This window comes from Martes martes, assembly GCF_963455335.1.
Source record: "Martes martes genome assembly, chromosome: 1".
Classification (NCBI taxonomy): Eukaryota; Metazoa; Chordata; class Mammalia; order Carnivora; family Mustelidae; genus Martes; species Martes martes.
Genome location: NC_137888.1, coordinates 115,964,961 through 115,991,259, shown reverse-complemented (window position 1 = coordinate 115,991,259; position 26,299 = coordinate 115,964,961). Strand labels below are relative to the sequence as shown.

Here is a 26,299-nt window from a genome sequence, read left to right as displayed (position 1 = left end):
TGTTGGCTTATCTACTTGTTATATCCAGTGAAATTCTGTAATCCTCTCCTTCATTTTCTAAGACTTGGGCCATAGTTTATGGCTTCCCAACATTAATGAGATTTGGATATTTGAGAAAGATCTACTTAAGAGAGTTTCTGATTTTTCAGTAGTAGTAATACTTGCATTTTTTATCATGTATTCTGTTATGCCCTGAGAAGCGTCAGAGCCTGCACTCAGTGATCAGTGCATCACTGTGTCTTCTGCAAACATTAGTCCAGTCCAGGGTTTCTTAACCTCAGTAAGATTGGCATTCGGGGGCCAAATAACATTTTTCGTGAAGGGTTCTGTCTTGTGCATTAAGTGGTCATCTCATTTAAGTTGAAGTCACTGAATTTGTTTTGATAACAAACCTAAGGAAAAAACCTGGGTTTTCAGAGCTTTTTCAACTTTAGAATTAGATAGGGATTATGGACTGGTAGTGGATTTCAAAGTAAGAATTAGGGATTAGTTTATTTGATTACATTAAGCATGACTGTATGGCTCTGATAGCCAGTAATACATCTAAGTGAAGATAAAGATATATTTTCACTTTTATAGCTAGGTTAACATTGAGAAGTAAACGTAAGTGGAAGAGGATTAGTGCTTTATACATAATAGTAAATGCACATTTAACTTGAGAGTTAAGAATACATAATCAGTGAAAATATGAATGATTTAATATTAATAAAGAATCAGATCTTTGAGAAATTAGATTTGCAGACAGGATGTAATCATGGGACAGTTGAAAACTTATTCCTTCTGTAGTATATCTCTTATTTCTCAATTTGCTTTTAAGATTTCATGTAGGCTTGTAACTGAAAACCCTCATGGAAGTATGTTTTTCAAGTCTGTATGGGAAGAGGGCGGACAAGTGTGTGTGTGTTGGAGAGCACTGAATGCTTCTCTTCCATGGTAGTAAGTTAGTGTATGGAGTAGGAAAACCCAAAAATGTCTGTGTAAACACAGTATTTATAATTACGGAGGTTAGAAAACAAATTTATGCAGGTTAGTACCAAATTGCTGACAGGGTTGAAATGACTTGCCTATAGTGAACAGAATGCAAAGTGGGGTGGGGGAAGGGTGCCTGGCTGGCTCAGTCTGTGGAGCATGCGACTCTTATTCTTAGGGTAGTGAGTTTTAGTCCCACATTGTATGTAGAGATTACTTAAAACAATAAAATCTTAATAAAAGGGTGGGGTAGGGGAATGCTCATGATGGGACTTAGGGACAGCCTTGGAAAGGCAGAAAGCACACAAAAGGAAATGGGTTAGTGGTAGGGTTTGTGAACAAGTTGAACGTGCCTTTACATAAGTTGAAAAGAGCATACTCATCTCTCTGATCATTTTGAGAATCTTCTCATTTTACCACCTTCTTTTTTTTTTTTAATTTTTTTTTATTTTACCACCTTCTTAACTTCACTTTCCCTTTCTTTCCCTGTATTACTCATCAGCTATTACTAACTCAAGGTCACCCCATACCAAGAGAGGGTGAAGGTACCTAGGATGGCTCTGATTGCATTTAAGTTTATCAGCTCTTGAGATCTGTAATTAATAACCATTAAATTTTATTTTGTGATTTCCGGTCTTTTTCTTTTGTTAATCACATTCAAGGTCTGATAACTTTTTAGTGTTAATATTAAAACTTTACAGGCTCTTTATTTTATTTTATTTTATTTTACTTTATTGTTTTAAAGATGGATTGGTTGACTGATTGATTTGACAGGGAAAGAGAGATTGGGAGAAGGAAAGAACCCCAAACTGTCTCCATGCTGAGCAGGGAGTGCTGAGCCCCGTGTGGGACTCAGCTCCATGACCCTGAAGATCATGCCTTAGCTGAAACCAAGAGTGCAACATTTAACCAACTGAGCCACCCAGGAACCCCTACAGGCTGTTTTAAAATAAACAAACAAACAAATGAAAACAAAGTTTGCCTTCTTACTCATTTCTTATTTTTCTTTTCTCTTAAAAAAAATTCTATCAAAGGGGTGTCTGGGTGGTACAGTTGATTAAGCGTCAGGACCTTGGTTTCTGCTCAGGTGGTGATCTCAGGGTTGTGAGATCTAGCTCCATGCTGGGCTCTGTGCTTAGCACACAGTCTGCATAAGATTCTCTTCCTCTCACTGTCAAATAAACAAATCTTTAAAAAAAAGAAAGAAAGGAATCTTTGGCAAACTAGGGGGTCAAAGATACTTTCTTATGTTTTCCTTAAAGTTTTACAGTTTAAACCTTTGAACTATCTGGATTTGTTTTTTATATTACTGTAGAGATACATATTCACTTTTAAAAAAAACCAGTGACCCAGATCTTTCATTGATACTTTTATCATTTCCCCACTGACCTGCAGTATGAGCCATTGTTGATCAGGTTTCCAGGTGTGCCAGGGTCTGTTTCTGTGTTCTCTTTATTGCATTGGCTTATTTGTCCCTTAGCGAATACTGTACCGCCTTAACTACTATAGCTTCTAATTCTTAATACCCGAGAGAGCAAACCAACCAAGTTCTTCTTTATGATATTTTGGCCCTTGGCTCTTCTCTGTACATTTTAGAATTTGTTTATCATGTACTTAAGAAAAAAAAACTGTTGATATTTTTATTACAATTGGATTGAATTTGTAGAGCAAGATGGGAAGAATTGCATTCAGCTTTGTAGTTGAGAGTAGAGCACCTGCAGAGGCACTTTTTTTTTTTTTTTAAGATTTTATTTATTTATTTGACAGAGAGAGATCACAGTAGACAGAGAGGCAGGCAGAGAGAGAGAGAGAGAGGGAAGCAGGCTCCCTGCCGAGCAGAGAGCCCGATGCGGGACTCGATCCCAGGACCCTGAGATCATGACCTGAGCCGAAGGCAGCAGCTTAACCCACTGAGCCACCGAGGCGCCCCAGAGGCACTTTTTATAGCCTAGTTGGAGGGAGGGAAGAAGAGAGAGAGAGGTGAAATGTTTGGAGGGCTGGGTGCTCCTTAATTTCTCATTCCCGGGGCCCCTTCCCTCCCCTTTCAGCGCAGCCTCCCATACTTACTGTTTCTTTCTGGACGCTGACATTTCCAACACAACTATGACCTGAAGCTTTGATGATTAGGAGGAAAGGAGAGCCCTGTGTGTGTACCCACCTTCATGCTTAAATGAACACAGAGATCTACCTGCTTAATCAACCCCAAGATTTCTGAACTGGCCTTCTCCTGCCTATATCCTGAGTGGTTGTTTCTCTCCTCAGTTTTATCTGAATTGCTCTTCATCTTGAGGCATTCTTCATTCTTTTTCTTTATGATAAATAAAAACATTTGTTCTAAAGGAGGAGAGCTACAGCATGTCATTAGTCTATCATCTTAAAACAGGAGTCTAGAAGGGAAAAACTGTATTCTTTTTTTTTTTTTTTAAGATTTTGTTTATTTATTTGACAGAGAAAGATCACAAGTAGGCAGAGAGGCAGGCAGAGAGAAAGAGGGGGGAAGCAGGCTCCCTGCTGAGCAGAGAGCCTGATGCAGGGCTCGATCCCAGGATCCTGGGATCATGACCTGAGCCAAAGGCAGAGGCTTTAACCCACTGAGCCACCCAGGCACCCTTGTATTCTTATTTTATTTATGTATTAAGATTTTATTTATTTATTTATTTGACAGAGAGAGACATAGCGAGAGAGGGAACATAAGCAGGGGGAGTGGGAGAGGGAGAAGCAGGCTTCCCACTGAGCAGGAGCCTGATATGGGGCTCCATCCCAGGACCCTGACATCATGACCTGAGCTGAAGGCAGATGCTTAACGACTGAGCCACCCAGGCGCTCCTGTATTCTTACTTTAAAGAAATCATAATTACCCTAAGATTTTTGCTGTCTCTACTATAAAGCCTGATCTAGAGATACTCATTTTATGCTACTCAAATTTACATCTTTATTGCTGTCCTTACTAATAGATAGCTAATGTTTTCATTTAAAAAAAAAAAAGCTGGACTATCTTCAGTTACTCATTTTTGGTTAATCAGTGTTACTGAAAGAGTTAAGAAAATTAGAAATTAGACGTTTTATGACAACTTGAACAAATCTTTTCACAGTCTGTTACAGATGTATCATACGAATCCTGTGCATGATCAGAGATAGTGAGATAAACAAAGCACATGGTGTCCCTGCTCTCCTGACACCTAAACTACAGCATAAATTACGAACTGTGAAAAGTGGTGGTTGGGATAGTGTAAGATGTCTGTCTTTTCTGGGAAAGCTTCCTAAAGAAGTGACAGTGGAGCTGAAGACTAAAGAATGAGTAAGTGAAAATAGGTAGGAGGATTATAATAGTTAAAATGTGTGTCCTGTGCCTACAAAAGTTTCAGTGGCCCACATCCAGGAGGGGTCATAGCACACTCATGGAGCTGCGCACGGTCTATTGTGACTCGAAAGCACAGGGGGGAAGAAGAATAGCATGATGTCTGGAGGAAACTGCAGGCAGGAAAAGAAGCTGAACAGGCGGGCAGGGAGCAGGTCATAAAGGGCCTTGTATTCCAATTTACAGAACTCAGATTTTATCCTGTTTCCTAGGGAACCATTACAGAATTTTAAATAGGGTAAAGACCTGGACATATTTCTGTCTTAAATAGGAGAGACTAGTAGCTGTATAGAAAGTAGGTATGTTTGGAGGCCTAAGGCTGAAGTTGGAAACTAGTTAGGAGGACTTTACAGTAGTCCAGGTGAGAAATGGCTTAACAAGGCCAGTAGTTTTGTTAATAAAAATGGTAATGAGGGGTGCCTGGGTGGCTCAGTGGGTTAAAGCCTCTGCCTTACGCTTAGGTCATGATCTCAGGGTCCAGGGATCGAGCCCCGCATCGGGCTCTCTGCTCAGCAGGGAGCCTGCTTTCCCCTCTCTTTCTGCCTGTCTCTATTCCTACTTGTGATCTCTGTCTGTCAAATACATAAATAAAATCTTTTAAAAAAATGGCAATGAGCCACTGTCTTGGCTTATTTTTAAAAAGCTCTATTCCAGGGGCACCTGGGTGGTTTAGAGGGTTAAGCCTCTGCCTTCGGCTCAGGTCATGATCCCAGGGTCCTGGGATCGAGTCCTGCATCGGGCTCTCTACTCGGTAGGGAGCCTGCTTCCCCCTCTCTCAATGCCTGCCTCTCTGCCTACTTGTGATTTCTGTCTGTCAAATAAATAAAATCTTAAAAAAAAACCACACAACTCTGGTCAGTGTTGAATGGTATAGTACTTATTAACCAAGGCGATTTTCTGTTTCTTTCTTTCCTTTTTTTTTTTTTTTTAAAGATTTTATTTATTTATTTGACAGAGATCACAAGTAGGCAGAGAGGCAGGCAGAGAGCGAGGAAGGGAAGCAAGCTCCCTGCTGAGCAGAGAGCCCGATGCGGGGCTCGATCCCAGGACCCTGCGATCATGACCCGAGCTACCCAGGCACCCCCCCAGGTGATTTTCTAATTATTCAGTCTGTGCACACTTTCACCTCTGGTTAGTGATGAAGATGACAGAACTGTAAATATCCCTTCTGGTCTACAAATTGAATTCTAAGATTAGTAAGAGTAGCCCATACCTGTCTTCCTATTTTTTAGAGAATACCCTTCTTTGTGACGAAATAAAGGTTTACTAATTTTGAAGCCGTTGAGAATCACTGGTTCTTTTAGAGTAGAAATAGAAGAGTCTTCCTTTTAAAGATTTATTTATTTATTTGACAGAGAGAGAGCATGCACAAGCAGGGGAAAAGCAGGCTCCCCGCTGAGGGGCCTGATGTGGAACTCTACCCCAGGACCCTGGGATCCTGACCTGAGCTGAAGGCAGATGCTTAATGGACTGAGCCACCCAGGTGCCCCGGAAGAGTCTTCCTTTTAAAGAGATGGGGATTTTTTAGCCTTAGACTTCAGTTCTAATGTTGCCTCTAAGGTGGTGGCCTTAAAGAATATGGCAGTTATTTATTTAGGATTCTTGTTAAGCACCTTCTGTGTAACTACCACATGACATAAGGGCCCCACCCCTCAGCTGAAAGTTGCTGCCTGCCTGCTTATTTTCTTTTGTCTGATAAAGTTGGAAGGTGGTTCTAAGAATCTTTTTTCCCCCTCCTACTCTAACAAGTTGTGGGTTTTATTGGAAGTTTCTTTCCCTGATCTATTACTTCCCAGTAAGTGATCCAATTGCCTGGTGGACATCTGTTGATAGATGATCATGGGGTTTTTCCTTGGTGGCGGTCCTTTTAGTTCTTGGTTTCCAGAGTTATAAAGGAATGATTCTCTTTATGTAATAGTAGCCTTCCCACAGATGGTTTAATTTGAGACCTGCTTCACTATCTTTTTGTTTTAGATATTTTTTAAAATAACCCCTTTCCCTTCTTAAGACAACTAAAATACAGGGAGTATTTGTATGTATGTATGTGTGTGTTATATAAAAAACAAATGAAATTAAATAGATTTTTAAGATATTGGGTCATTTCCTTTGTAGTGTACTAGTGTACTTAAATGTGTCTCAAGTTCTGCTTAATTGTTTTTACTTCTTTCCTTTAACTTTTCATTCTGTACTCCTAATATAGGTGAAACTTTCTTTAATATAGGTCTCTAAATTCAGCATTCCCAAGTTGAAAAATATGGTTGGGCCTTAGATACAGGTGGAACCAGGAATTCTCTGGCTATATGTCTGGTCTTTCTTTTTCCGTGTTACCTGGCTTATTTTTTTTAATTTCAGGCGCTTTTTTTTTCCTCTGTGTGTTAGGAAACAGCCCTCAACAGTTCTTGAGGTTTATTTCTTATAACTTCATTCACTAGTGAGAGACTGATTTTTGGGTGTTAAGTTTGGCTTAGTTTAGGTATGCACTCCTGAACCATGCCTATTGGCTGGGAGTGTAGGGGGAACAAGGGCTGACCTGGCTTGAATTTCATGCCTACCTTGGACCAGTCATCTGTAATCAAGGTCATTTAAGAAAATAGTATCTTTGCCAACCATATGCAAATCAAAAGTGGGATGCTGAGCAGATTTTTTTTACAAGAAGAGGAAACAAGTACTTTAGTAAGTATATGAAATTGTTCTTCTGTCTTCAATTCAGAGCCTTGTAAAAAGTAAACTTTTAGTTTATAGTTGGTTAAAAAATATTTCCTTCTATATGCAGATATGGAGTTGGAAATCTAGGGATTTCTAAAGAGTCTTCCAAAGAGAAGTAGAGGGCATGACCTCCAAACACTCACAGTGTAGTTGAAAATGAGAGGTTATTTATGATAGATGAAACTGTGCATTTCAGTAGAGATAGCAAAATTTATACTAGCCTTGCAGTTGCGTTTCCCTCTGCTCCTTGCTACACCTAATTTGCCCTGCCCGCTTACCATAGTCATATCTCTTGTAAATAAATGCATGTCATGAGACCTAAAAAGGAGATGGACAGTTGAGCACAAATCTATCATCACTAGTCAAAAAATATAATATGTTTCTTACTAATGCTGGGTCAGTAGCATCTTATAAACAAAGAATAGTGTGTACAGTGACCTTTCAACTGTAGATATGCAGACCTATCAAACAACGTGACTTTTAGCTCATTTATAGTAGAAGACTTCTCTGGTTGACAATGCAGCAGATTGACCACATGCCTCTATTCACTATCCCTCCCCAGACCCAAGTAAAATGACAGTTAAAAAGATGTTTTTAATATAACAAGGGCAAAGAGAATAGAAGAAGAGACATAGTATACATATTTGAAAGAAGGGTGGAAAAGTGACATCTCACTAAACTGAACAGACGAGGACCTATCCTAAGCATTTGCAGATGGGAATGTCTGTGAGAAGTGAACCGGTTTCCTTGTAAAAATCTCAGAGGTGTAGGATTTAGGGACGCACAACATCATGTGTGTGTGGTGGGGTGGGGAGCTATAATAATGCACAGGCTGAAGGGGGGGGGAATTAATTGAAAATCTATGCAGGTGGTGTCAGAGGCCCATTAGGATCCCTTCTTTATCCCATACAGCCAGTGAAATTTTAAGTCCCATCCTCCAGTAGAAGAAAAGAACAAACTAATGTTCATATGTATTTGAGGAGAAATTAAACCTACGAGGCTTCTCATTCTTGTCAGAGGAGTCAGTGAAAGGTGTAGCACAAGAATAAGAAAGGCAAATTTCTTAACTATAGGAAACAAACAGGGTTGCTGGAGGGGAGGTGGGTGGGGGAATGGGGTAATTGGGTGCGGGCATTAAGGAGGGCACTTGATGTAATGAGCACTAGGTGTTATGTGCAATTGATGAATCACTAAACGCTATCTCTGAAACTTGAAAAAAAAAAAGAGAGAGAGAAGAAAGGCAGATTCAAAGCATGTTAACATGTTAAATTTGTTTCTAAGCCCTCAGACCAGAGATTGGAAGATTTTTCTCTGGATAAACAAATGCCCTGGAAAAAAATACTTTAGGTACCCTACCCCCACCTTTAATGAAAAGGCTGACTTATCTCCTAGTTAACTTTTTTAAGACTTTTCTGTATGAGTAGACAGCAAAGGATTACTAGACATTTGAGAAACACCCTTGGTATAAGAGAGTACAAAACAAAGGGGATAAAAAAGGAATATGGAAGAAACAGACAATGGAGGTAAAGGGAACCAACTTATACATACAAGTAAACTATATAATCTTCAAAAAGATCAGTGGCATCCATGAAATAAGGAAAATATTCTCAGAGAAAGAATGATCAGAAAACAATGAAAAGTAATTCTTGGGAAATCAACATTTAAGATTACCAAACCAAACCAAGGATACCAGTGGGTAGAAGATTTGAAAGACACTCAAGAAAATTCTCCCAGATTATTAGACAAAAATACAAAGATGGAAAATATGAAAGGAAATATATGATTTACTGATATAACTAATAGTGAACAAAGAAAATAATCCAAGGAATAAAAGAAAAAATTTCCCAGATCTGAAGAATATGATTTCCAGATGGAAGGGACTCACTGAGTACTCAGCTCAATAAAAGAATAAAGACCTCATCAAATCATATCATCCTGAAATTTCATAATACCACAGATAAGACAGCAAAACCTGTTATACTTTCTGTCAAGATGGAGTAACGGACCAGATTTACCCCTCCATGTGAAAGAACTAAAAACTGGCAAAAAATATACAAAACAATGGTTTTCATGATGTTGTACATCAGATAATAAAGAAAAGCAGTCCCTGAGAAATGGGAAACAATGGTGGTAAATTCTACAATTGATCCAGCTTACTGTCTGGAGTGAGTTGTCAGGCTGCAGCAAAGGGAGGACAATTAAGTGGTCTCCTAGAGCTAAGAAAGAGAACTGGGAGTTGGGAGAGGTCAAGGCAACTAGTTTTTATACACACATACCCAAGAGAGAGAAAGATCTGTAGAAGTCCCCCTTGAGTCTTCAGTAGCACTTGTATGTGCGAATAACTACCCAGAGCTGGAAAAGGAACCACTGGAAATGCCCAGAGGAAACTAACCTCGATGTCCACAGGGCCTAGAATATTTCCTATTCACACCATTTAGAAAAACATTAATGGGGTAGAATTAGCTCTATATTAAATGTTGCTCCAATTTTGCCTAACAAAACTTTAATACCTAAAAGGATCAACTCTTCATAAATTTGTTTCTCCCCTATGTGAGTAAACAGCTAAGAATAGGTCTCAGAACAAGCTCACATTTATAGGAACACAAAAATATCTAGTACCTACCAGGGAAAAATTTTCAATGTCTGGCATCCATTTAGTATTTTCCAGGCATGCAAAGACCCATAATGAATAAAATCCATCAATTGAAATCAATTCAGAAATGACACAGATGATGAATTAGTAAGCAGGGATATTAAGACAGTGAAATACTGGGGCACCTGGGTGGCTCAGTTGGTTAGGCGTCTGTCTTCAGCTCAGGTCATGATCCCAGGGTCCTGGGATCAAGCCCCACATCGGGCTCTCTGCTCAGTGGGGAGTCTGCTTCTCCCTCTGTCTTCTTGCATTCTCTCTCTCTGTGTCAAATAAGTAAAATCTTTAAAAAAAAAAAAAAGGTGAAAAATTATATTCCATATGTTGAGGAACCCAAAGGAAAGATTCAGCATATTTAGAAGTAGTGATGGAAAATAGAAAAAAAGAACAAATCAAAATCCAGTGGGCAAGATTAACAATAGATTAGGCATTTCAGAAGGAAAGATAAGTGAATTTGAAGACCATGGCAATGGAAACCATCCAAAATGAAACTTAGAAGAAGAAAAGTGAAACAAAAGAGAATAGCTGTGGGACAAACTACGTGCAGAGCTAATGTAAGCGTAAATGAAGTCTCCAAAAAATGGAGACTTTAAAAATCTTAAAAAAAAAAAAAACTTATTAAAAAGTGGCTGAAAACTTTACATATTTAATGAAAGCTATAAACCCGTAGATTCAAGAAGTTCAGTGAATTCCAGAGCCAAAGAAGTATGATGAAAACTACACCATGACACATAATCAAATTGTTTAAAACTAGTGATAAAGAGAACATTTTGAAAGCTTTCAGACCTTTGGCTCAGTTTTCTGTGAACCTGAAACTGCTCGAAAAAATAGTCTATTAAAAAACAACAACAGAAAAAACCTTGTTGTAAGCCAAAAAATAAGCTGCCAGAAAGAAAAGACACATTACTTTTGGAGGAACAAAATATGACAGTGGATTTCATGGAAGTAGCAGTGCATCTCAGAAGATAAGAAGGAACATCTTTAAAGTACTGAAAGAAAAAAAAAATCTGTCAACTTAGAATTCTGTTATCTTGTGAACATGTCTTTCAAAAATGAAGGGGAAACAAAGACTTTTTAAAATATATAAAGGCTAGTGTATATATATTAAACATATAAGGCTGAAAGAATTTATCACCAGCAGGCCTGCCCTATAAGAAATGTTAAGCCAGATCATTCAGGCAGAAGGAAAATGTTGTCAGATGGAAATGTGAATCTGCATAAAGGAATGGAAATCACTGGAAATGGTAAAAGTTTCTTTTTATCTAAATCTCTTTAAAAAATAACCAAGTTTTTAAGAAATGAAATTCCGATACATTCTATCACATAAATGAACCTCAGAAACTAAGTTAAAAAAGCCATTTACAAAAGACTGAACGTTGTGTGGTCCTGTATATATGAAATGGCCAGAATAGGCAAACAGAAAGATTAGTGTTTGCCTAGATTTTGGGAATGGTAGAGTGAACAATGAGAAGTGATTGCTAATGAGCACAAGGTTTCTTTTAGGGATGTTGAAAATGTCCACAGTTAGATTGTGGTGATGGTTGCACAACTCACTCACTGTGTGTGTGTGTGTGTGTGTGTGTGTGTGTGTGTATAGTGTATATATATATACACTAAAACCCAGATGAACTTTATGGTATATAAAGAGTTATTTAAAACAACAACAACAACAACAACAAGGGAGGGGGCCTGGGTGGCTCCGTGGGTTGATCCTCTGCCTTTGGCTCAGGTCATGATCTCAGGATCCTGGGATCAAGGCCCGCTTTGGGCTCTCTGCTCAGCAGGGCGTCTGCTTCCCCCACCCCCCTGCCTGCTGCTCTGCCTACTTGTGATCTCTTTCTCTCTGTCAAATAAATAAATAAAATCTTTAAAAAAAAAACAAAGGAGATAAAAGGGAATTATAAAAAATATTTAATCAAAAAGAGGAAAAATGTAAACAATAGAGAGCATTAGAAAACAAATAATGAAATGGTAGGTTTAAACCCAGCTGTATCAGGGGGCACCTGCTCGGCAGGAAGCCTGGTTCTCCCTCTTCCACTTCCCCTGCTTGTGTTCCCTCTCTTGCTGTGTGTCTCTCTCTGTCAAATAAATAAATAAAATCTTTTCAAAAAAGTAAATAAAAAGCAGAGGTTATTAGATTACTAACTATATGCTATCCACAAGAAATCCACTTAAAGGGGTGCCTGTGTGGCTCAGTCATTAAGCATCTGCCTTCTGCTCAGGTCATGATCGCAGGATCCAGCTCTGCATCAGGCTCCCTGCTGGGCGGGAGGACTGCTTCTCCCTCTCCCACTCCCCCTGCGTGTGTTCCCTCTCTTACTGTCTCTGTCTCTGTCTCTCTCTCTCTCTCTGTGTCAAATAAATAAATAAATAAATAATCTTTTTAAAAATCCACTTAAAATATATAAAGCTACAAAATAGGTCAAAATAAAAGGATTTTTTAAAAGTATGCTAACAGTGAAAAGAAACCTGGACTGACTAAAATCAGATAAAGTAGATTTTAGAGCAAAAATTAATGCCCTAAATATTTAAGGGATAAAGATAGGGAATAGGTTATTTTAGAATGGTAATAAGGTCAGTTCATCAAGAGGATATAATAGAAGTAAACATTTATGCACTTAATAATAGAGCAAAAGCAGATATAATTTTAAGGAGAAATAGACAATTCCAGTTGTAGTTGGAGATTCAAGTACACTTTTCTCAGTAATTGGTAGAGCAAGTAGACGGAAAATTGCTAAAACTGTTAATCAGCTTTGACTAGTTGATATTTATAGAACACTCCACTAGCAGAATACGCATTCTTTCTAAGTGAACATGGACTACTTACTGAGCTAGATCACATTCTAGGGAGATTTTTAAAATCCTAATAAATGTAGAAAGATTCAAATCACACAAAGTATATTTTATGACCACAGTGTATTTAAATTAGAAATCAATAACAGAAGAATCCCTGGAAATATTTGGGGAAAAAAACCCACTTGCAAATAAATGAAGAAATCAAAAGGGTACTTAAGAAGTATATTAAACAGGATGAAAATGAAAATTCAAAGCATCAATATCTGTATGATGCTGTTAAGGCAATACTTAGAAGAAATTTTAGGTATTAAGCATCCGTATGAGAAAAGAAAAAGATTTTAAGTCAGTGACTTAAGCAAAGCCATCTTAATAAACTAGAAAGGAAGAGTGAGTAAGATCCAAAGTAGTAGAAGAAAAATAGCAAAATTCAAAATGGAGATCAATAAAATAGAAGAATCAATGAAACCATAAGCTGATTTATTGAGAATATCAATAAAATGGATAAACCTCTAGGCAGACTGAAGGGGGGTAGGGGGAAGACACAAATTACCAATATTGAAAATGAAAGAGGGACGCCTGGGTGGCTCAGTTAGTTGGGTGGCTGCCTTCGGCTCGGGTCATGATCCCAGGGTCCTGGGATCGAGTTCCACATCGGGCTCCTTGCTCAGCAGGGAGCCTGCTTCTCCCTCTGCCTCTGCCTGTCTCTCTGTCTGCCTGTGCTCACCCCCTCTGACAAATAAATACATAAAATCTTAAAAAAAAAGAAAGAAAGAGGTCACGTTTTTATAGATATTAAAAGTGATTAGGGAACAAATTCAAACATGTTAGATAAAGTGGGAAAATGTCTTGAAAGACAAATTTTCAACGTTCATTCAAGAAGAAATGGGTAACTTGAAAACACTGTGTCTCTAGGAAAATTTAGTTTGTAGTTACTAACTTTCCACAAAGAAAGTGTCAGACCCATATGGCTCCATTGGTGAATTCTACCAAATGTTTAAGGAAGAAATACCAACAGTTTTACATAATCTTACAGAAAATTGAATGGAAAGGAATACTTCCCTATTAATTTATTTTTAAGATTTTATTTATTTAATAATCATGGGGAGCTGCAGAGGGAGAGGGAGAAGCAGACTCCCCACTGAGCAGGGAGCCCATTGCAGGACTTGATCCCAGAAACCTGGGATCATGACCTGGGCGGAAGGCAGCAAGATGCTTAGCCAGCTACACCACCCAGGCCCTCCTCAGGGCTTATTTTTATATCTATAACTGTCAAGGCAGGCTGGTATTGGCATAAATATAAAGAGATCATTGTAACAAAATTATGTATCTAGAAATAGACCCAGGCATATATGGACAGTTGGTTTTCAACAGTAGGTCAAAGTATCATTGACCTTCTAAATAGCAACACTGGAAATTAGAAGAAGTTCTGAGGGGGGAAAGCATTTTCGACCTAAATATATATATATGGTCAAGAAGTATCAAGGGGTAAACCAAAAAGAAGCGAACAAAGTATCCAGAAAATATTCTAGCAAGGGTAAAAGGGAAGGAATGTGCTAGGAGGACAACTATGCCAGAAGTCTAGGCATAAACTACTGCAGATTAGAGCAGGAAGATCTGAGGAGTGGGGATGGGGGGTACTTACAGAGAATACTATGGATAGATGTGTGTTAGAAATAGTTGGTGGAAGCATGGAAAAACCGGGAAGCATTAAGATGTAGCAGTTATTAACTTGAATAAAAAGAGGAAAGCTAGAGTTGGTCAAGAAAGGTGGCGTGCTTATTGCAAACTCTTTGTTTATACAGTCTATACTATCTAGGTGATCAGTGGTAATAATGTAAGTTGTTCTTTGGGATGAATAGAGCCAAATGGAAATAGGACTTCATAGACTTTGTTTTCCAGATTGCTCAGTATCTGAAGTGTAGGCCTCTATTTATGAGAAGCAGTGCTCTAAAGGGCTGTTTGTGTGCTCTTTTATTCAGACCTGGTGCTGGGTCAATCCAGGTACCTCTTTAATCAGGACACAGATATGGTTGTCCCCACCTCTGCTTGAAGACAGAATAGGTTACTTTACTTTTATCAGTTTCCTATCAGCCAGTGTCTTTAGGGGAAATCTCTTCTAGAAAAACTTTGTTAGTAATTGGTTCTTGGGAGAAACAGGATTATGAGTACCTTGATTAATCTTGTTTAAATAGGCTGATTCTTTTTTGAATGCCCTCTAGGAAGTAAGAAGAAGGAAAAGGAGCGGCCAGAAATTTCTCCTCCATCTGATTTTGAGCATACCATTCATGTTGGCTTTGATGCGGTTACTGGAGAATTCACTGTAAGTTTACCCAGTTGGGACTTATTATGTATCAGCACTCAAACCTTTCTTTGCAGTATTCAGTTTCAAGCTAACTGTTCTATCCATGTATTAACTGTGAATTCTTAGTGCTTTTCATTTCTTATAAAAGTGTTTGTGTTTGGATGTATCTTTTTCTTAGGGAGCTGAGCCCATTATTTAGAATTACGCAAAATAGCTTTAGAAAAATAAGACATTTTATAATTTAATCAAGGCTACAGTTGATTGGCTTGTTTTTTATGTGTTTTGTCTTTTACTTCTGGAAATTGATTTTATTGGAGCAACTCAAAACAATTAATTTCTGAATATCTTTTTGTTAGGGCATGCCAGAACAGTGGGCTCGATTATTACAGACCTCTAATATCACCAAACTAGAGCAAAAGAAGAATCCTCAGGCTGTGCTGGATGTCTTAAAGTTCTATGACTCCAACACAGTGAAGCAGAAATATCTGAGCTTTACTCCTCCGGGTAAGACGTCATACTGTATGGTAAAAGGCTGATTCAAATGGGATTGCAGAATTGGGAAGCACACCTAGATAAAAAGATTGCTTCTGGAAGAGTAAAAAGCTGCAGTATGGTTCCTGTCTCTATTGTTGCCCCTGTGTAGATCTGCCTTTTGTAAACTAATTGGAGCAGCTTTTACGCATAATTTGGAGTCTGGGGAGTATGTTAATCTCTTAGTTTTGCCAAAAGTGGATGTTTTGGCCTTTTGTTTGTTTTTTCATGTCACTGCTTTGGAATAACTCCCAGCAATAAAAGAGAAAGGCGCTGATTTATAGACCTGTTCATACTAGAAATATATTTATTGTTAGTAGGACAGGAGGAGCATTGTTTGCATATTTAAATACACAGACTTTGAAGTAAAAAATGTTTAAGTCCATTCAAAAATTAAAACTTATCAAATATATAAACATAAAATAAGCATTAGAATGAAAAGATTTTATACCTTGGAATTAGATTATCATTAGGTAAGAATTGGAGTATAGTGGGTTTTTTGGGTTTTTTTTAAATATTTTTTTTTATTTATTTGACAGACTGAGATCACAAGTAGGCAGAGAGGCAGGCAGAGAGAGAGAGGAGGAAGCAGGCTCCCTGCAGAGCAGAGAGCCCGATGTGGGGCTCGGTCCCAGGACCCTGAGATCATGACCTGAGCCAAAGACAGAGGCTTACCCCACTGAGCCACCCAGGCGCCCCTATAGTGGGTTTTTAAAAAAAATAGTTTATTTGTTCAGATGAGGATTAGAATAAAGACCATGCAATATAGTTGCTTGCTGTATCTCTTGATTCTCTTTTGATGTTTAGGCTACCCTCACATGGATTCTCATACTGTTTTCCTTGTAATTTATTTGTTGACCCATGGACCCGTGGATTTTGCTAATTACATCCCCAAGGTGTCTTTATGTTTCTCTGACCCCTAAAATCATATATGTATTAATTAATTGCAGTTGATTACATTTTCTCAGAAATATGGGCTGTGCTCAAAAGAAAAAATAGAGAGCTCTTGGCCAAATGATCTTCTCTTTTTTACTTAGATCTTGATCTCTATATCCTTAGCAAAAGGTCAGACTTGTCCCTAGAACTTCTGTGTCAGTAAGTCTGTAAATTAGTATTTTTTTAAATCAGCGTTTGACCAGAAAATGGTATATTCTTTTCACTTATTTTTCATATTATATAGTTTATATATGTTAAAGTTATATTAACTATATACCTTTAATATAATCATATTTATAAATATGTATTTATATATTTATACAAATAACACATATAAGTATGTTGCATATGTTCACTAATGTATAGTATATGTTAAATAATATTAATGTATATTATAATTCCATAATTATATTAGTTAATGATCTTATTTAGCATATATTGCTAGATATTATATACATGTATAAAAATGTAAAAGTCTCTGGGCCTATTGAAAAGTAAAACAAAACAAAACTTGCTCTTTTAAACTCCAGAATGAATGTTTCAACGTTTAGTCTTCACAAACCATTTTGCCTTCAGGAATATGCTTTCTTATTGATCAAAATTTATGTCAGGTATTTTCCTTTTCACAGTCCCTGTTGTCTGAGTAGTTGCTTTAAGTTTCTAGATAGACAATTTTTTTTCTGGAGAAAGTGTTGCTATGAATAAACTTCTGTTTTAATATATACACATGGAGAAGTATAGTTACAAATGTTTTTGATAACTTTGTTAAAATGTAGTTCAAATGCTATAAAATTCACCCATTTGTAGTATGCAAGTCAATGATTTTTAGTAAATTTACGGAGTTCCATTAAGATTTGAGATTTGTTAACACAGTCTCGTATAAATTCATATTTGATTACTGGTATTGTCATTTTTCTCAAGGTTTACTTCATCTTCAAATGTAATCAGTCTAAGAACATTTTACTTGCTCTGCTTTGTATTTTCTTCCCCTTATTTTTTTTCCTTTTCTTTATTATATAGACATTTTATTTTTTGAGTTGTTGACTTAGCCTTATTTTCTGTTTTGTATTCAGAGAAAGATGGCTTCCCTTCTGGAACACCAGCAGTAAGTTAATATATTACTTCTTGTAGCTCTTGTTCTAACTTAAGTTACTCAAAACGAATCTCAGTTTTTATTTAGCTTTCTAAAATAAATTACAGCCATCAGAAATAAATAACTACTTAATATGTTTTAAGCTAGCCACTTGATTAAGCAAATAAGGAACCCATATTAAGTAAACAGTTTCCTCAGTTAGGAGGAAACAATCTCTTTTGAGTTTTATGAAGACAAAGTGCAGTAATAAACATACCTACCTAGCACACATCTGGCATGTAGTAAGCTCTTTATAAAAATTAACATCTTTTATTTCGTCAACCACCATTTTTGAAGGTGAATCTAGCTGTCTTAAATGACCGAAAATGACTCTGACTTACACAAATCCTTCAGGATCTTTATATTTGGTTTTAACAAACAAAGTGATTGGTTCCTTTTAGGGCTTAAAGGACATAAAATTGTCCATATAAAAGGTATAGATTTTCTCTTAAGAAGACTTGGTACTTACTGTAAACATTTCATAAACTTTTCTGTAAGTTATAGGATTCCTTTTACTTTTTAAGTGATTAGATTAGAACCAATGAGGTTTTATCATTTTGAAATGAGCTATTAAATACATTTTTTCAAGTATGTTTATTGTTATATCTGACTTGTCTTCCTTGCTTTGCTCATGTGATTAATGCAGCTGAGTACCAAGGGATCAGAAACTTCTGCAGTAGTAACAGAGGAAGATGATGATGATGAAGAGGCTGCTCCTCCTGTTATTGCCCCACGACCGGATCATACAAAATCAGTGCGTGTCTGGGTACTTGGACTGTGGATATCAGGGCATGTGTGTTTTTAAGAAACAGCAGTCTGTAGTTGTCTGCCAGTGATTAATTTTCAAAAACCTTCAGTATGGGGAAATCTGGGGAAAGATGAGGAGATCTTTACCTAAAAATCATTCATCAAAAACTAGGTTTTTTGTTTGTTTGTTTTTTAATTAAAATTAAATGACTTCCTTAAAAGTTAAAATAGTTACCTCTTTGTTTTTCCTTTCTATATTACTCCTTCTATTCCAGAGAATTCATCTGTTTCTCTGGCTTTCTCTGTTTTTCTCAGTGCAGATAACTGCTATATCTAAAACTTAAATCTTACTTCTTACCCAAATTGTGTAAATAATCTCCCATTTTACGTTTCTCTTAAAGTCTTGGTGTCATTCAGGAGCAGAGAATGAAATTCCCAATCAGATAGGGAACAATTTAAAAAATAATGATCTTAGGGGCGCCTAGGTGGCTCAGTGGGTTAAGCCTCTGCCTTCAGCTCAGGTCATGATCTCAGGGTCCTGGGATCGAGCCCCGTATCGGGCTCTCTGCTCAGCAGGGAGCCTGCTTCCCCACTCTCTCTCTCTGCCTGCCTCTCTGTCAAATAAATAAATAACGTATTTAAAAAAGAAATAATGATTTTAGAGAAAGAGTCCTGTATCCCTGTGCCAGTACAAGGAAAGGGCAGGAAGGTGGTGTGCCCTGGAGTGCTGGCACAATCAGCAGGGAGGGCTCTGAGGACTGCTGTTGCTGAGTCCTGATCTAACAGTAAAGGGCTTTGTTTTCTGGCTTTACCTCCTAGAATTGGCTGTTTAAAATGAAATGGTAGGGACGCCTGGGTGGCTCAGTTGGTTGGGCAACTGCCTTCGGCTCAGGTCATGATTCCAGCGTACTGGGATCGAGTCCCACATCCGGCTCTCTGCTCGGCAGGGATCCTGCTTCTCCCTCTGCCTCTGCCTGCCACTGTGTCTGCCTGTGTCTGTCTGCCTGTGTACTCTCTCTCTCTCTAATAAATAAATAAAATCTTTAAAAAAAAAATAAAATAAAATGAAATGAAATGGTAGAGCATTGGGTATTATATAAGATTGATGAATCACTGACCTTTATCTTTGTAACCAATAATATACTATGTGTTAATTGAATTTAAATAAAAAGCTTTAAAAATAATAAAAAATTAAAAAAATAAAAAGAAATGGTAGAAATCATCTTTGGTAAAAGGTTTTTTTTGTTCTTTGGGGGTTTTTGGTAAAAGTTTTTATGAGAATTAATAGTTAATTCAACATCATGGTTTCTGTAATTTTGCTGTTTATTTCTCTTTTGTAGTAAGAATGCTGGCATATCCTTTTAGATCTGGCTAAACTTAAATTTCATTCAGAGATCTGGTGTTTTGCTAGACAGACTTTTAAAATCTATACATCATGTGCCAAAAGTGTTTAACATTTATTCATCTTAGTTATGGGTCTTTTATTAAGACAAGTTGAAAATATTATTCTCATTCTTTAGAACACTGGAGAAAACTAGCTTTGATTAAAAATCAAAGAACTGAATAGTGTACCAGTAGGAATACCTAAAAATACTTTCCCTCGGATCTCAGTAACGAACTGTCTCTCTGCAGATTTATACACGGTCTGTAATTGATCCTATTCCTGCACCAGTTGGTGATTCTAATGTTGATAGCGGTGCCAAGTCTTCTGACAAACAGAAAAAGAAGACCAAAATGACAGATGAAGAGATTATGGAGAAACTAAGTATGTTACCTATTTTACATTATTCTTAAATTGTTAACAGCTCTTGACACATTTGGCTCAGATGGATTTTAATTTATACCCTGTGTTTTGGCTTAAGACATCAATTATAGGGGCACCGGGTGGCTCAGTCGGTTGGGTGTCTGCCTTCAGCTCAGGCTCTTTGCTCAGCAGGGAGTCTGCTACTCCCTCTCTCTGTCTCTCTTTTTGTCAGATATATAAATAAAATCTTAAAGACTAAAAAGACATAAATTATAAATTGTTTCCTTCTAGGAACAGTCGCTTCCATTAAAATCTAGTAAAGCCAAATTCATACTCTGATTTGCTTGTTAATTATGTATTGACTATTGAGTAATATATGCGGTGATCAGTACCTTCGGGAGCAATACTTTTTCCCAAAGGGCCAAATCTGAGGGTTATGGTTGGAACCCTTATCAAAGGAAATTTGTATATATTTATATATACTTACAGTTTCTCAATACGAGAATACAAAATGTTCCCAAATAACTAAACAATATGGCCTTCCTGTATAGATATATGTGCAGACATTAAATTTTTTTTCTCTTCTCCCTTTTCGTCCATTAACTGTCATTGGCCTGAGTCAATCAACCATTGGAAATAATGTACACAGTGCCAGGAAGAGGGTAGCAACAATGTCCATTACAAGTCTACAGCAACTGTAGTTATAAAGAACACTGACATAGAGGGATCAAGGATCACGGAAAAGTACTGTAGCTAAAGTGGCTGTAGACCTGAGATTGGATACTTATATAAAATTGGGTTATTTGTGTGTTTCCTTAATATGATCATACCTACTTTTACCTTGAGCAAGTGAAAACTTAGCATGGTTTTCTCATGTTTTGGCTTGGTGGTAATAAGAATATATTGTTACAGTTTTATGTCCAAATACTAATTGTAAAACTGTTTCTTAGTTGTGACTTTGTGAACTTCCCTAAAACAGATATGATTAATTCATACTAAAGTAGAGTCATCTTTATAGAAATAAGTGGTTTCCTAAATATATTGGAAGAGAAAAGGTATGTGGGAAGAGCCAAAAAAGCCATTTAGGGTTATTTATTTGGATATCATTTATATATTATTTCTGATAATAAGTAGTTTCATAATTTACCATTAGTTTAATACATTTCAGTAGAGTTTATGAAAAGTAGAATGACCAACTTCTCGATTAAGACTGAACATCCCACATCCTGAGAACCCCTTTATTCTTAGGCAGACTAAACACAGTTGGTCATTTTAAGGTGTTTATTTTTGAGAAAGAGGATAATTAAGACATTAGCTAGGAGGTCCAACCTCATGGAAATAATATGTCTTCTTGCTTCTGATACTTTCTTAAGTTTCTTTAGTTTCTGTGTGAAACATACGTGATTTTTTTAAAGATTTTATTTATTTATTTGACAGAGATCACAAGTAGGCAGAGAGGCAGGCAGAGAGAAAGGGGGAAGCAGGCTCCCTGCTGAGCAGAGAGCCTGATGCAGGGCTCGATCCCAGGACCCTGGGATCATGCATGACCCAAGCCGAAGGCAGAGGCTTTAACCCGCTGAGCCACCCAGATGCCCCAGCATACGTAATTTTTGAAACTTGTGTTTGAAAGTTGTGTTTGAAAACCAGTGTTCTGAAATCAGTAGAGTTTATTAAAAGGAGTCATGATATTAGTTTACAATTTTGAAATGCTTGACTAAGCTTCCAACTTTTTGTTGTTGTTTTTTTGTTTAAAATAGGAACTATTGTGAGCATAGGTGACCCTAAGAAAAAATACACAAGATATGAAAAAATTGGGCAAGGGTAAGTATTTGTGACTGTATTAAACAGTATGGTAGTAATTCCTGGTTGTATAGTGTATCTCTTCTGCCTGTTGACATTGAGCACTTAGGGCATTCTATGCATGGTATTCTTGGATTTGTGTAAATAAGTAATGTATTTATTTCTACCTGCTGTTACAAAAGTGACCTATTGAGCAATGACTGTACATTGTTTTTTTCTTAAATGTTGTTTCCCATTGGTGGTTAAGAGATTAGATGGAAAAATTGACCACCAAATATGTTTTTTTTGACCACCAAATATATGTAAAAAGACAATAAGAACATTTACTACAAGATGATAGGCAGTAAAACTGTGTATTTAATCACGTTATTGAGTATTGAAGTTTGAGTCTACTGATCTGCTTTTGTCCAGTAATTTGTGTTTTTAAACTATACTTAACTTTGTTTCTGTTGCCCGGGAGCAAATGAACATTTTGAATTTTTATTATTATTAATCTCTGGACAGTATTCTGTGAATTTAGAAAGAGAGCTTAAGTCTATTTTAAAAACCTCTTTATGAATTTTGATCTAAAAACTAAATTTGGTGGGGTTCCTGGGTGGCTCAGTCAGTTAAGCATCTGGCTCTTGATTTCTGCTCAGGTCATGATCTCTGGGTTGTGAAATCAGTTCCTCATGGGGCTCCATGCTGGGTGTGGAGCCTGCTCTCTTCCTCTCCCTCTGCCTCTCCTCCACCTCTACCTCTCTTTAAGAAAAAAAAAAAAAACAACCCTAAATTTCATTGCATAACTGGTTTAATAACAAAAATTGAAAATCATCTTAATATTCTTGAGCATGATAATGGATAAATTATAATATATTGAATAATATAAATAATAGTAATGAGGGAGCAAGTATAAGACCTGCCCTAAATCCAGTGTTAAATTAAGAAAGCAAATCTCAAAACAGAAAATAAAAAATAAATCTAAAAAATTAAAAAGCAAATTCCAGAAAAATACATAAAATGAAGCCATTTATAAGAAGTTTAAAAATTATGTTGAATTTATTTTAGTGATATACACCTAGGCCATTGATAGACATAAAGTATAGACAAATGCATGGAAAGGATGCACATCAACTACAGAATAAACACCAAATACCGATTACTTTTGGGAGCATGGAAGGATGCTTTTGGGAAGCACATGCAAGGACTTCAAATTTATTTGCTGGTTTTTGTTTCTTAAGCAGGGATGTAGATCCATGAGTATGTATTTTTTCTTTCCTTTATCTTTTCCTACATTTTCGTAGGTATATTGATGACAAATTTCTAACAAGTTTTGGCTAGGAGGATTGCCTTTTTCTTATTTTTTCCCCTTTTGTGCTTGCTTTTACTCCTGTTTAAAAATGTTAAGTCTTAAATGTTCTTTAATCCCTTTCTAGTTATTCTAAGTATAAAGTCTTTAGATATATAAATGATAGTGATTTAGAAACCTTAAATCTGGTTATGTCTTTTTTCCCCCTAGGGCTTCTGGTACAGTTTTCACTGCTACTGATGTGGCATTGGGACAGGAGGTAGCTACTTTTTCATACTTCTGGGTGTTACCATTAGCTTTTAGTATAGGAGGAAACTAGATAAACCTATGAATAATCAATGGGAATCTTTTTTTCAGTTGAATATGTTGAAAGAATTACTCTATGTATTTTATAGCACTTTTCTTAATAGGGGAAAAAAGGAATTATGCATTGAGTTTCATAAATAAGCAGATCTTTAAAAAATTATTTTTCCAGCTTGGAATGAAAATAGGATTAATTCCTGGCATTGGTATGACCTTGAGTTGGGTAATCAGCTTCAGGAGAAATCTTAAAGTAATTAGGCTCTAGGTATTACAAAGCATTGTTCATAGGCAGTGTGGAAGTAAAAGTACTACCTGTGAGTAAGTTACAGTCTCATTGTGTAATGTAATAGATATACAATAAAGTAAATCATTACCTGGTTGGTGTTTTTAATTTTCTGAGAGAATTGGGAGACTTGTTCTGATTTTTTTTTTTTTTTAAATTTCTGTTTCCATCATAGGTTGCTATCAAACAGATTAATTTACAGAAACAGCCAAAGAAGGAATTAATCATTAATGAGATTCTGGTGATGAAAGAATTAAAGAATCCCAACATAGTTAACTTCTTGGACAGGTAAATACAAATATTTCTTAAACAGTGGGGAGAAAAAGTGGAAATTTTACATCTTGTAGTTTGGGGGCTAACTCAGGCACTTGATCAGAGTAGGTGTCAGTGTTGATAAGTAAGCTTGGAGGAGGAAGAGAGGTAAAAGAAAAAATAGCACATTCCAGGGGCACCTGAGTGGCACAGTTGGTTAAGTGTCCTACTTCTGGTTTCCACTCAGGTCACGATCTCCAGGTCATGGGATCAAGCCTAGGTAGAGCCAGGCCTTGGGCTCCATGCTCAGTGCAGGAGTCTGCTTGCGATTCTCTCCCTCTGCCCCTCCCTCCTTGTTCCACCCTCCCCATATGTGCGCATGCTCGTTCGCTCTCTAATAAATCTTCTAAAGGGGTGGGGCACATTGCACTTCAGCAGGCTTTTTTCTACATATATATCACCTGGCAAGTAAGGGAGAGCAGTTAAATGAAGGACATTACTGCTGGTGCTTATATTAATTACAAGTGATCAGAAGCAGAAACTTTAAGGAAATGAGCTATGATTCATGTGTTGACTGACAGCAGTGCCTGGCTACATGGTTTTTAGACTTTCAGATCATGTTTCTATTTTAGATCCTGTCGTTCATGGGCAAATAGTTTGTCAAAACCTCATTTAAGAATTGATGTTAAGGGGCTCCTGGGTGGCTCAGTGGGTTGAGCCTTTGCTTTTAGCTAAGGTCATGATCCCAGGGTCCTGGGATCGAGCCCCGCATCGGGCTCTTTGCTCAACAGGGAGCCTGCTTCCCCCTCTCTCTCTGCCTGCCTCTCTGCCTACTTGTGATCTCTGTCTGTTAAATAAATAAATAAAATCTTTAAAAAAAAAAAAAAAAAGAATTGATGTTAAATAACAGAACAAAGAGCAGAATAGAAAATTATATTCTACGATGACAAGGGGATTCTTAAGCAGTTACATATATGCAAATGAAAGAATTGAAAAATAAATGAAAATTTAAAAAGTGATTGTGGTGGAGATAGAAGATTATAGGTGACTTTCTTATTTCCACATTTAAATGTATTTAGAGGGGCGCCTGGGTGGCTCAGTGGGTTAAAGCCTCTGCCTTCAGCTCAGGTCATGATCCCAGGGTCCTGGGATCGAGCCCCGCATCGGGCTCTCTGCTCTGTGGAGAGCCTGCTTCCTCCTCTCTCTCTGCCTGCCTCCCTGCCTACTTGTGATCTCTCTCTCTGTCAAATAAATAAATAAAATATTTAAAAAAAAAAAATAAATGTATTTAGAATGGGAAAAAGATAATACATTTTTAGATTTTAGCCCTAGTAATGGAGGCCATGTTCATAAAAATCAGTTTTCTAGGTCTATTTCCCTGCTTTTGAAAGTACTACGTCAGGTCGGTATTGGAGGGTGGGTAAGATAAGCCATAGCTTTGGAATCCATTACACTTGGCTTCTGATGCTTGTTCTGTCACTTACTAGCTATGTGAACTTGGATGAGTAACTTCTCCAAGCCTCCATCTCTTCATCTGTAAAACAGAACAAATGATTCCTTCCTTACAGTGTTATATTAATTGAAATGACCAAGTTACAGTTGTAGGCCAGCTCTGAAATCACTCAGAAAAGTCCTAGTGCCTGTCAGTTACTTTCCCGCGCTGTGGGGTTGCAGCTGGCCGGTTTTCTTCCTGGCTCTCACAGCTTCCAGCTTTCTACCTTCCTGATTAGGGAGTCTGACATTTGAATTCTTCATCGCAGAGTGGTGTGAAAGTAAAAACGCGTGTGTATTTTGTGTGTTTTCCATGTTTTTTTAGTTACCTGATGGGAGATGAACTGTTTGTGGTAATGGAGTACCTTGCTGGGGGATCGCTTACTGATGTTGTGACAGAGACCTGCATGGATGAAGCACAGATCGCCGCTGTCTGCAGAGAGGTGAGTGTGCTCCTTTTCCCGTAAGTTACAGCCATGCATAGTTAGCAGGAGGTTAAAAAAGAAATGGAGGAGGAGAGTTTTCGCACAGGTGATTTTTACTATGTGTGATACTTTCTCTACATACTCTGTGTAAGTTGTCTCCATACCATTTAATCCTTCCTGTGCAGGCTAATTCTGGAATAAAGTATGGATTTTTGAAGAGACCAGCTCACAGGTAAATTTCAGGGAGTTCGTCATTAAAACTTACCATCCCAACAGGGTACTTTTAAGAGTGAAAGGAAAGGCCGCTCAACAGTGGAAACAAGGACTGTCTCTCACAAAGCAGGACACAAGTTCACCTTAAGTATTAAGTCTGCTTCTGGCTTTATTAATCTCCTCAGAGGTGAAAAGCTAGGTGTTTCTTGATATTCACTATTTAATTTTTAGACGTACCATTGCTTAAGCCAGTAGAATTCTGCCAAATTGCCTAAGTCTAAACTAAAACTAAAAATTTTTATTTCTGAGTTAATTATGCTCCACCGAAGGGGTAGCCCATTTGGTTGTTTCAGGAGGGGAGGAAATAAGAACT

At 37.3% G+C, this 26,299-nt stretch overlaps 1 protein-coding gene across 2 annotated transcripts in view; it reads left to right on the top strand.

Moving 5' to 3' along the window:
* PAK2 (p21 (RAC1) activated kinase 2) overlaps positions 1–26,299 on the top strand; it is a 90,765-nt gene that overhangs the window by 46,297 nt on the left and 18,169 nt on the right. For both annotated transcript variants that reach the window (XM_080827278.1, XM_080827279.1), the window contains 9 exons: positions 14,699–14,799; positions 15,138–15,285; positions 17,322–17,353; positions 18,027–18,134; positions 19,760–19,892; positions 21,629–21,692; positions 23,170–23,218; positions 23,721–23,833; positions 25,614–25,731. In XM_080827278.1, coding sequence (XP_080683404.1) covers positions 14,699–14,799; positions 15,138–15,285; positions 17,322–17,353; positions 18,027–18,134; positions 19,760–19,892; positions 21,629–21,692; positions 23,170–23,218; positions 23,721–23,833; positions 25,614–25,731 — 866 coding nt within the window. The remainder of the gene's footprint in view (positions 1–14,698; positions 14,800–15,137; positions 15,286–17,321; positions 17,354–18,026; positions 18,135–19,759; positions 19,893–21,628; positions 21,693–23,169; positions 23,219–23,720; positions 23,834–25,613; positions 25,732–26,299) is intronic.